This window comes from Ailuropoda melanoleuca, chromosome 10 (assembly GCF_002007445.2).
Source record: "Ailuropoda melanoleuca isolate Jingjing chromosome 10, ASM200744v2, whole genome shotgun sequence".
Taxonomy (NCBI): Eukaryota; Metazoa; Chordata; class Mammalia; order Carnivora; family Ursidae; genus Ailuropoda; species Ailuropoda melanoleuca.
Genome location: NC_048227.1, coordinates 20,676,525 through 20,688,307, shown reverse-complemented (window position 1 = coordinate 20,688,307; position 11,783 = coordinate 20,676,525). Strand labels below are relative to the sequence as shown.

The 11,783-nt window shown below is 49.4% G+C and overlaps 1 protein-coding gene across 1 annotated transcript in view; it reads left to right on the top strand.

Moving 5' to 3' along the window:
* The first annotated feature begins 95 nt into the window (after positions 1–95).
* Positions 96–11,783, top strand: part of PLK1 (polo like kinase 1) — a 21,069-nt gene continuing 9,381 nt past the window's right edge. Inside the window, exons 1-2 of the mRNA XM_019807304.2 lie at positions 96–10,525; positions 11,191–11,359. Of these exons, the coding sequence (XP_019662863.2) occupies positions 10,118–10,525; positions 11,191–11,359 (577 nt within the window). The 5' untranslated portion in view covers positions 96–10,117. The remainder of the gene's footprint in view (positions 10,526–11,190; positions 11,360–11,783) is intronic.

Genomic DNA, 11,783 nt, shown 5'->3' with positions numbered 1-11,783 from the left:
TTTATTATTTTTAAAGATTTTATTTATTTATTTGAAAGAGAGAGAGCACACGCAGGGGGAGTGGCAGGCAGAGGGAGAGGGAGAAGCAGGTTTCCTGCTGAGCAGGGAGCCGGATGCAGGACTCAATCTCAGGACCCTGGGATCATGACCTCAGCCGAAGGCAGATACTTAACTGACTGAGCCACCCAGGTACCCCTGTTTTCTATATCTTTTTCACCTGCACATTAATAAAAGTACAGATTAGACTGCTATAACAAAGAGACCATGGAAATACCGTGGCTGCAACAAGTTAGAAGGTTATCTCTCTCTCACCTAACAATGCAGAGATAGGCAGGTTGTTCAGGCTCCTCCTATCTTGTCACATGGCCACACTTAGCTACAAGGGAGGCTGCTGTAAATTTAGTCACTGGCTGGGTAGCCAAAACTCTGAGGAAGGAGATTCTAACAGTAAAAGGGAGAGGGGGAGATTGGACATAGGGACACAATAAGCAAGCTCTCCCAGGCCTGTGTGTTGGCTTCCTTTTTTCCTACTGCAAGGAGGCTTTCTCCAGGCACTGGGGCACGTGGCAGCTGATAGCTCCAGACTTGTACCCTCCCAGCTTGATGACCCTGAAAGAAAGGCTTCTTCCTTCCAGTTCTAATTTGGGGAAGTACCACAGAAAGGTTCTCAGTGGCTTCTGGTGAGTCCCATACCCTCTTGGATTAATCACTGCGGCCAAGGCCATACAATAAATCTGATCTGGGTCATGAGCTTTCCTCCATCCCCGCCATGGTAGAGAAACAGCAGAGTCCATTACCAAAGCAAGGTGCTGGGCAGACAGAAACAATAGCTACTGCAAACAGTAAAAGAGTCTATAATTATGGACTGATACTGTTAGAAAGGCTGTTGACAGTCTTAAGTGTCCTAGGAAAGGCCAGCTGGACTCTGTCTCCATGGTGGCTCTCACCCCAGGGACAATCTGTCACCAGATAATTACCTTTAAAACCCCAGAGAAGAAAGTCTCTTTGTCCTCATAATACTCCCAGAAGAGCAGACCGATAGGAGAGACCTCGGATGGGACTCTTTCCAATTGGCTTAGGGTAGAGGGGGGATTCACTGGCTTGTGGAGTTGATAAGGCCAGGGGCAGATGGGGCTTCAGGCCATAGTCCAAGACTCACAACAGCATCATCAGGGATCTGTCTCTTCAGCTCTTGACCCTGCTTCCCTCTGAGCTGGCTTCATTCTCAGGCTTCATGAGTGACCCTGCAGCTCCACTTATTGGTAGAAAGAGCTCCCCTTCCTTCTTTTTTTTTTTTAAGATTATTTATTTATTTATTTATTTGAGAGCGAGCGAGAGCACAAACGGGGAGAGGCAGAGGGAGAGGGAGAAGTAGACTCCCCACTGATCAGGGAGCCTGACGCAGGGCTGGATCCCAGGACACCGAGATCATGACTGGAGCCGAAGGCAGCTGCTTAACCAACTGAGCCACCCAGGCGTCCCAGGAGCTCCCCTTCCTTGACAAAACCCCTGGACTTGGCTGTCTTTGGCCCAAACCTGGGATGTATCCAGCCTCAAGTAATCATTGTGTCCAGGAAGGTGGGGAATGCACTGATTGCCTAGACCTGGGGCACATACCCACATGGACTGAGAGCTGGTGCCTGCTGGTTGGGGGGAGGGGTGCGATATTACCACAAGAGGGGATGAATGGATGCTGGGCAGGAAAAATCACCTGCTGTCCACTTCAGGCCTGTTCCTTTTCTCCGGTTGTCTTCACTGTCCTCAGTCTCCCTGCCTACCCTTACCGCCTGTCCAGTCTCTCATTGCCCTTGGTCTTATGGGGGGAGGGTGCCTCGTGAGAGGTACCTGGGCCTGGCACAGAGAAGATGTTGGTTAGCCAAAGTGGAGTGTTCAATAAAGAGCCACTTAGAGGATGCTCCTTTGCCTGGAACTGCTTCCTCATGGACCCCATAGCACCTTGTGGAGGGTCCTTTGTCAAAGTCTAGATAGAATTCTAGTTATGTACTTGTGTTCTTATCTGAGCCCACCCAGCTGTGAGCTCCTGAGGAGTCAGGTGTGCACCTGTGGGTATCCAGCACGTACTTAATGGGGTGAGTGTGTGGATGTGAGCCCCTCCTCCTCTGATTCCCTATCCAGCCTAGATAAGTCTCATGTTGCAGGATCCCTGGTGCAGGCAACAAGGTTGAATGACTGACTCATGTGCCTCCTATTGACTGATTCTGTTGCATGTCGTTGCACAGCACTCCCGTGGTTAGTTGGGATCTGCAGTGGCTTCTGAATTAGTCACTTCTGCATGGGCCATTTCACTCAGCCTAAGGCCACAGTTCCTTCTTAGTCACTCTGACCCATGTGGCTTATAACAGACTTGAAGTGACTCAGACCAATATTGCTTCTATTTAGTATATCCTTGGAAGTTTCTCAGCTATAACGAAGGGATCTTTGTTGCTAGGGAGACCTTTCTTGGTGTAATGATCTGGCCAGTGAGAGCCCACAGGGGTCTAAAACATGGAGCCCCAGACATGTTCTTACTTGCCCTCAGCCCATTTCCAAGGCATATTGGCATTAATGGACCCGGTTGGTTGCCTTGGATGATCAGATCTAGCTGGCTGGTCCCCTGAGGGTAGCTTCTGTGGAGCCACAAGGCCCCTGTAATGACATTGGCAGTGTTGAGACAAGGTGTTAAAGCTTGGTTATTTCAAAACAGTTGTCAGCAAAGTATCCTGCCAGCTTGGACCAGTTTCTGTAAATCCATGATCACTGGAACTCTTCCAAAGTCCCCAGAAATGGCCTTTTGCTTTTCTAGAACATACACGTGATGCCTGTAGCGCTACGAAGGTGTGACCCTGCCCACTTGCTGCATCTCTCATGTACTCATTTAACAAATACTTGTTGAGCCAGTGCTGAGTGCCAGGCCCTCCCTTACTTAGCTTCTGGAGATACGGTGGAGAATAAGATGGAGCCAGACCCTGTCTGGAGGGATCTTACGGATTAGTAGGAGAGAAAGCCAAGGAAACAGAGTTCTCTGATGGAGGCCTGGGGGCCCTTTTTTCGGGTCATAGTGGTGAAGAATGTGGGCACTGGAGGCAGGCAGATCAAATCCCAGCCCTGTTGTTTACTAGCCTTGTGACTTTGGGCAAGTTATCTCCTCTTGTGGAACCTCGGATTTCTCATCCGTAAAATGGAGAACATGCATAGGGGTTGTTAGGAGGATTTAAATGCATTCATACGTGTAAAGCAGGAGTCCTGGCTCAGGGTAAGCCTCAATGACTGGTAGGTTTAACAATTATTATTAGGAAGTGATACATCTTGAGTGAAATCCCTCGTAGTATAAGGGTCAACATTCTGACATATTTTTGAATTTAGAATAAAATTAAGAGCATCTGTTCATTTATAATCAATCCACCACAGAGAATAGGTGGGGAACAGAAATCACCCTTCCTTGCCAGGCACTTATTAGAAAACATTTAATCCTCTCAACTGTCACAAATGTAGGGATTTTTACAACTCATTATACAGAGAAGGAAACTGATCTTCAGAAAGTTTAAGTAAATTTGTCCAGTGTCACACAGCTAATTAACGACTGAGCTAGAATCAAAGCCAAATCTTATCTGGCTGCAAAGTCCATGTTTTATGCGGTTCCCCAATATCCTGGGCCTCCAAAGCACTTGGCTCTGGGGAGGATCCTTGCTGCCCAGTCAGTTAATCTTTGTTTTCCTGAAGTTTTTGCTGGTGGGTTGGCCACAGCTACTTTCATGATGCACTCCGACCCAGAGCCTGAAGTGAGGAGAGTTAGCACAGGATGTCCCTGCTTCCCCAAGGAGAAGAGGTGGCTTGTTCTTTATCTCCAAGTCCATTGGCCACCACACAGATGGTTTGTGTATATGAAAATCATCCAAAAGAAGAGACACAAGAATGGAGTCCACACCCTCTCTGGCTTTCAGACCTTGGGTCCGGACATTCAGCCCTGGTCTTTCCGGGCCCCACCAACATACCACTTTTCAGCTGTATTCATCTCAACGTTTGGTGTCTGCTGGGCACGCTTTCTGACTTTGCATGGGAGCAGTGAGAGGCTGTGGAAGCAGTAGGGCCAGAGGAAGGGGAGAATAAGGAAATCTGAGACTCAGGAACTGCAAGGCCTCTTGGAGACCCTGAGCTCTCTGGGAATAGCCACAGAGTCTCTTTATTTCAATAATCACAACAGCAGGCATGACCCTTGTGCCCCGTGTGTTTGAAGTGCTGTCCTCACGGAAGCTCTTCACAAGAACCTTTGGAGATAGGCACATCCCGCATAGAATCCTAAGAGATGGGCACTATAATTATCCCCATTTTTATAGACGTGGAAGTAGAGGCACAGAGAGGTTAAGTAATTTGCCCAGGGTCACACAGCTAGTAAGGGGAGGAACTGACATTTGAACCCAGGATTCTCTAGTCCATGAGTTTAAGATAAACATCATACTGCTTTTTGGTAGGCAGGGAGGGAGTGAGTGAACAAATGAGTCTGGGATTGGTGGCTAGACAGACAGACAAGGCCCCCAGAGGCAGCATGAGGGGTACTTTGAAGTTGGCAGAGTTGAATTGCAATTCTAGCTCTGCCACCTCCTGCCTACAGGACCTGGGGCAGTAATCTAATGCAGAAGTGCTCGTTTCCTCATCTCCAAAATGGGAATAAGGTCTTTGTGAGGAATCAGGGAGAGATCATCCCTGTAAAGCCCTTAGCCCCATACCCGGCATCTAGTAAGGGCTCAGTAAGGGTTCACGGACATTCTGCAGATAGATGGTATTAATGTGGCATAATTGGAGCTGTACTGATCGAAAGTCCATTTTGACAAGAACTAGAAAGGAATGTGGAAACCGTTGTTAAAGGTCAGAAGAGAATTAAAGTTTCTTCAATGCTTTATCATTTTGTAAAAAATGTTCCTAAATGGAATAAATAAAATATACATGCAGTGGGTGTTAAGTGGCCTTTGATCCCATTGCTTCAAAGTCTTATCTTATGGGGGGTAGTTTCTACCTCTGCAAAAAAGAGTTAGCACTTCAGGGCTGTGGTTATAATTCTGCCAATGCTGAATTTGCTAGGGGTTTGAGTAAATTTGCAATGAGAAGAAAAAAAGGGAAGTTTTAAAAAATGACTTTGTATTTTGTGGCTATTGTACCTGGAAATATAAAATTGATTTAAAATGCTACATAGTTATAATTTCACAAATGCCAGAGGAATCATCCCAATCAAAGAAGGATGCAAAAATAATTAAATTAAGAAGGTGTTGGTGGGATACAGCTTCCTCCTTTTAGCTACCAGTTGGAGTTTAAATTCCTTGAGTATTAGAGCCAGAACAAGTCTTCAGGACTGATGATTTTTGCTATGATGTGTCTGTTGGAGCCTCTGGAAGGGGAGACAACATGAAAAGAGAGGCAATTTCTGGATGGTAGTGCACGTTTGGAATTGGAAAAAGCAGTTAAATTGCCAGTGAGCCCTAGTCAAAATCAAATGTCTGACTTGTGGAGGCCGATGCCTGGCCAGTTTGATGCGCATGGTTTTGAGCTGGTCAATTCAGACTCTAAGCCTGACTACAGGAAGAGGAAGCCTTGCTCACTTGGACCTGGACCATGGCTGTCTGGTACTGTAGTATGTCTTTCTGCAACAAGCCAGAGAGAAGCAGCTGGCTCTCTTGGAATCCCAGATTCACGGATTCTTTTTGTCTGGACGTGAAAAAGCTAAAAACTGCTACAGGCTGCTGGGAGCTGTTTCAGTCCCAGCAGGAGCTTGCTGACCTGGAAGCAGACTCAGACTCCATGAATAGGACTCAGACCCTGCAACCATTGGAGATTTGGGACCTCTCCTGTGGAGCTCTAAAGGATGAAAACCTCCATCTCGGATGCTGGCTGGACCATCAGGCCACACGCGCATGCCCACAGAAGAGGGCTTGTGCTCCGACGGGACCATCTGAAATCAAGCTGCTGGTCAGCTCTTCATCGCTAATGTGGAGGCTACCCACACCCTAATTGTGATCCCTGCCAACAGCCGCACATTGGGGGATGGCACATCACAGGGACTGTGACCTCTCCACCTGCTGTTGACAGACAGACTTTGGCCTTCTTGACCGGGATGTCTCACTGCTGTTGACTTGTGTTCGGCTTTCTAGATCAGCTGCAACTCACCACAGTGGGCTGACAGTCTGATTCTACTTCCTTACTCCACCAACCTCCATCCACACTTAGTAAGGTATGTTCATTATCTGAATGTAGCTGTCTCCAGAGAGGGATTGATCGAGGCTGTTCACTGGATAAAAGGAGTGGGAGGTTCTATAAACCCATTTTGAAATTTTTTTGAAAACTCAGGCTTTCATCCTCATTAGTCAGCTAGGGCTGCCATCACAAAATGCCTTAGACTAGGGGGCTTAAATAATAGAAATGTGTGTTCTCACGGATCTGGAAGCCAGAAGTCCAAGACCAAGGTGTCGGTACATTTGATTTCTCTTGAGTCCTCTCTCGTTGGCTTGCAGATGGCCACCTTCTCATGTGTCGTGCCTTAGTTGCCCCTAGGTTTTGTTTGTGTCCTAATCCTCTCTTCTTACAAGGATGCCAGTCAGATCAGATGAGGGTCCACCCTAGTGAGTCCATTTGAATTGAATCACCTCTTTGAAAGCCCTGTCTCCCCATAGTCACATTCTGAGGTACTGGGGGTGAGGGCTTCAGCATAGGAATGGGGGGTGGTGTTAGGGATACAGTTCAACCCACATCCTGACCAATTCCCAAATTTGTCTTTCTGGTTCAGTGAGATAAAAGTGTTTATCTGCAAAAATGTATGTGTGCCTCCTGCATACAGCCCTTGCAGATAAAAGGCCGGGAGGAGAAAAGGTGATTGAAAGAATGTTGTTGGGTTGCTAAACATCGGGGCCTGCAGATTTTGTAACAGTGGATAAAAGTCCTGGCACCTGGGGAGCCTTGGGCAAGTGGCGGGGAGGGCATTTATGATCTTGGTTCTTCAGAACTCTATCTGGAAGCTTTCCCCTCTTCCTGACATAAGACTCCATGGCTGCCTTTCCATGCACTGGAGTGCTTTGAGTTACCGCTGAGCCTGTGCTCACAGCTAGCAGTGCTGCCTGACAACAGAGGGGCCAGGCTCCTGCACTTCCCACACAGAATGCACACGCACGAGGTGCATAAACTTGTATCATGGACAGGCAGAACCAAGGGCTAGTTGGATCTTTCAGACTGGACTGGAAACTCCAGGGCAGGAGGCCGCATGGCAGGAGGCTTACGTTGGGGGCCCTGTTAACCTCCACTGCCTAACATATGTCCTGCTTGAGGTACCGTAACATTGCAGACTCGTTTCTAGGGCGACCATGTGCCCTCTGGGGTTCTACTTCCGTCTCTGTGCCCTTTCGCCACACTGCCTCCGCCCTGGAAGGCTTCAGATCGCTTGAACTTGCTGGCCACAGCAATGCTGGACCTGAATTGGTACCTTGGGCCAGATAAAAATGAATCATACAGAAGTTTAGTGAGGAAGTCACTTGGCTTTCTAAGAGACTGGTTTTTTTTTTCTTTTAATTGAGGTATAGTTGACTTATAGCAAATCTAAAATAGACTTTTATGGTTAATGGGATTTATTTTAACTGGCTAAATGCAGGATCCCTAAGGAGCATGACTGAGACCAGTACTGCAGTTTGATCTCATCCTTTTGCATGGGGTCTTACTGATAATAAATTTGCTGTATAGAAGCCTGGGCCAACGGCCAAGGTGGGGGATGGGAGCAAAAGAGAGTTAACAGAGTAGGCCTGAGACTGCTCTCCTTGTTTGCAAGGCTAATCCTTGGCTGACATCTGCGTAGTTGGATTTCTGCAGGGTTCTCAACATTCCCTAAATGATAAAAGTGGCTCACTGGGCCTAAACTGTGCAAATAATATGGTTTATGCTGAATACCTGTTTTCCTTCCAGGAATCCAGAATTTTGGTATGTGCTAGGCAGAGGGTGCCTACCTGACCAGCCCCCAGTAAAAGCCCTGGGTATTTTTTTTTTTAAAGATTTTTATTTATTTATTTGACAGAGATAGAGACAGCCAGCTAGAGAGGGAACACAAGCAGGGGGAGTGGGAGAGGAAGAAGCAGGCTCATAGCAGAGGAGCCTGATGTGGGGCTCGATCCCATAACGCCGGGATCACGCCCTGAGCCGAAGGCAGACGCTTAACTGCTGTGCCACCCAGGTGCCCCATGGGTATTGAGTCTCTAAGGAGCTTCCCTGGCAAATAATATTTCACATTTGTTATCGTAACTCACTGCTGGAGGAATTAAGTGTGTCCTGTGTAACGCCACTGGGAGAGGGCTCTGGGAAGCTTGCTCCTGGTTTCCTCTGCACTTTGTTCTATGCACCTTTTTTCCCTTTGCTGATTTTGCTTGGTAGCCTTTCGCCATAATAAATTACAGTCTGCTGACAGTAAGACTCTCTGCTGAGTCCTGCGAGTCCCCTAACAAGTCATCAAACTGTGGGGTAGTTTTGGGGACCCCCAAGACAGGGCACAAGGGGGACTTCTGGGGTGTTGGTAGTATTCTCTTCCTCAATTTGGGTGTTGTTTACGTGGGGTGGGTTCAAGTTGTGAAAATTCGTTGAGCTGGACAGTTATGTAAGCTTTTTCCCTGCATATCTTAAACTTCAATAAAAAGATAGAAGATTATACACCACAAGGATAAAAAATAATAGCAACTTAATTTTTTTTTAACTTCCTTTTATTCAGCAAACATTTCAGTTACTTCTTTTTACTAGGTACTGCTCTGGGAGCTTGGGACATGGGCTAGGAGGCAGGTAAAGAAATACAATATGGTCGATATTTGCTGGGCTCTATCCGAGACATCATGGGGTGCAAAGGGGCACCTTTTGGGCTTCTAAGAGAAGGGCTTCTAACTTGGGCATTTTGCTGTTCTAGGGTTACCACTTAGGTGCTTTGGGAAATCAGGCAAATGGGCAGAGGGTGATAGCTGGGAACTATTGCAAACTGGGGAAGTACGTAGGCATAGAGTTGGAGGACCTTCTAGTTTTTGTTTGTTTGCTTTTTAGGAAAAAACACAAATCTGAATTTTTATGTGAGCTCTTTTGATTTTTAAGTGCTGTAAATGAATCCAAATTTTCAAAAGTGGGAGGTCAAACAAAACACACCCCTGCAGGGTGTATGGCCCTGGCCTACCAGTTTGCTGGGCATTCTGCCAGCCAGCCATACTTCCTCTTACCGGAGATTCGAGGGTGCACTATTTCAGGCCCTGGGAAATAGAGCAGTGAGCAAGCCAGACAACTTTCTTCAATGGGGGAGGGGGGGTTTGCTGCTAGTACTGTGCGTCTCAAACATCAGTATGTGTGGGAATCACCTGGCAGTCACATTGAAAGGTAGATTCCTGAATCAGGAGGTCTGGGGTAAGGCCTGAAATTTTCTTTCTAACAAGTTCCCAGGTGATGGTAATGTTGGTGGTCCCTGAACCATATATGCTTTGAGTGGAGTTGCTCTATATTCCGGAGGGGCTAAGTAGCAGCTGTTATTCTGAAGGTAGGGACCTTGGCACGGAAGTGCGTCTGCCTGGCAAGCTCCGTGTTTTTACTTGGGTTTTAGCTTACTGGGGTGTCTTGGAAGAGAGCTGAGGACATCGGAGGCGGCTGCCTGAGGCTGCCCTGCAAAGTCTCTATTCTCAAGAGTTTATAGTCTAGAAGGCCGAGTGGGGGTGGAAGGAGGTATTAGGAAAAGCTTCCTGGAGGAGGTGCGTGGGAACTGCAGGAGCTTCCCCGGCCGCCGAGAAAGGGAGAAACCCTGAACTCCCCTCTCTCCTCGGGCCGGTCTCGGCATCACCACGCCGAGTACGGTTTCTCAGGCATCCCACGTGTCTGCTGTGCGCGAGTCCCTGTCAATCAAGTCTTACCCCCTACCCCAGGGCGGAATACGGGTTTAAAGGAGACCGCGGTGCAGAGCGCTCCCATCGTGCCGCGCGGCGGGCGGGTTTGGATTTTAAATCCCCGCGGCCAATCAGTGGCGCGCAGGCTCTTGTAACGTTCCCGGCGCCGCGTTTGAATTCGAGGAGGAGCGAAGCGGTGCTAAGCCTCTGCACAGACCCAGCTAGGTCCGCGGAGCAACTCCGGGAACATGAGTGCGGCGGCAACTGCAGGGAAGCTGGCGCGGGCACCAGCCGACCCAGGGAAAGCTGGGGGCCCCGGAGTTGCAGCTCCCGGGGCTCCGGCGGCCGCACCGCCGGCGAAAGAGATCCCGGAGGTCCTAGTGGACCCGCGCAGCCGGCGGCGCTACCTGCGGGGACGCTTTCTGGGGAAGGGCGGCTTTGCTAAGTGCTTCGAGATCTCGGACGCCGACACCAAGGAGGTGTTCGCGGGCAAGATCGTGCCTAAGTCGCTGCTGCTCAAGCCGCACCAGAAGGAGAAGATGTCCATGGAGATATCCATTCACCGCAGCCTCGCCCATCAGCACATCGTAGGCTTCCACGGCTTTTTCGAGGACAACGACTTCGTGTTCGTGGTGTTGGAGCTCTGCCGCCGGAGGGTGAGTGTCGCTGCCTGGGGACCGGGGTTGGGGGGACTCCGGGGGCTTGGAGGGGGTGGGAACCTCGAGCTAGGGAGTGTAAAGGTCTCGAGGAGAGGGGAGAGGGTGCTTGGCACTTGGAGCTGCTAGGGGATGGGGTTCCGGTTAAGTGTCCCCCGAGTCCTGTCGCTGCTAGGGAAGGCGGCTCCTGGACGCTAGGTGTTGAGCGCAGCAGGGGAGGCGCGGGTAGGAGGAGAATCCTAGTACTGGACGCTAGGGCTTCCGGAGTTGCTAAGGGAGGAGTCCCGGGGAAGGGGTGCTGCGGGTCCGAGCTTCCGGAGTAGGGTTGGGTCGGGGAGAGGGTGGTTGGAGCCAGACCTCGGAGCTTCCGGAAAGAGAGGTGACTGGAGAGGGATCTCCTGCTGCGCTAAGACCCAGGGAGGGATACTGTGGATTTGGAGCTTCCGGGAGTGGGACTGGAAGAGGCATCCCAGGTACGAGGCTTGGGAGGGAGCTACTGGGAGAAGGGGTGCTATGACCCGTAGTGGCCAGGCTTAGGGGAGAGAACAAACCGTAACTGTCCTGGAGAAGGCGGGGTGGGGGGCGTCCTGGGCTGCCTTTAATGACAAGACCCGCCCTGTGCCTCGGTACCGGCTCCCCATTCCTCCTCTCCTTCCCCCACTCAGTCTCTCCTGGAGCTGCACAAGCGGAGAAAAGCACTGACCGAGCCCGAAGCCCGCTACTACCTTCGGCAGATTGTCCTTGGCTGCCAGTATCTGCACCGAAACCGGGTTATTCACCGGGACCTCAAGCTCGGCAACCTTTTCCTGAATGAGGATCTGGAGGTGAAAATAGGTGAGTGTTGGGCCTGCAGGGGTGCTTGACACCTCCAGAAGCAGGAATGAGGAGGAGGCTGGGAGAGGAAACAGGAAGGAGACAAGGGAGGGAGGAAGAGGATGGTAGAAGTCTGGGCTGTTGATGGCCTCTAGAATCCTCTCTTTAATACAGAAATTTAAAACCAAGAGCCCCAAGCCTCTACCCTGCAGATGCATTTTTTAGTGCTACCACACAGTACTTTTTAAAAGAATTTGAGTTCATTTCCATTGACATAAGTTGGGTTGCTTGACCTAAAAATTAGGGTTTGGAACTCCTTTTAAACAGTTGGAAGCTCCAGCAGTTCTGAGACAGTAACCTCCCAGACAGCTCTTTGCTGGGTTAAAAAGCCACTGTTCCCCTTAGGCTCCAGGGGATTTGCCACAATCCCCACCTCTCCCTGTTA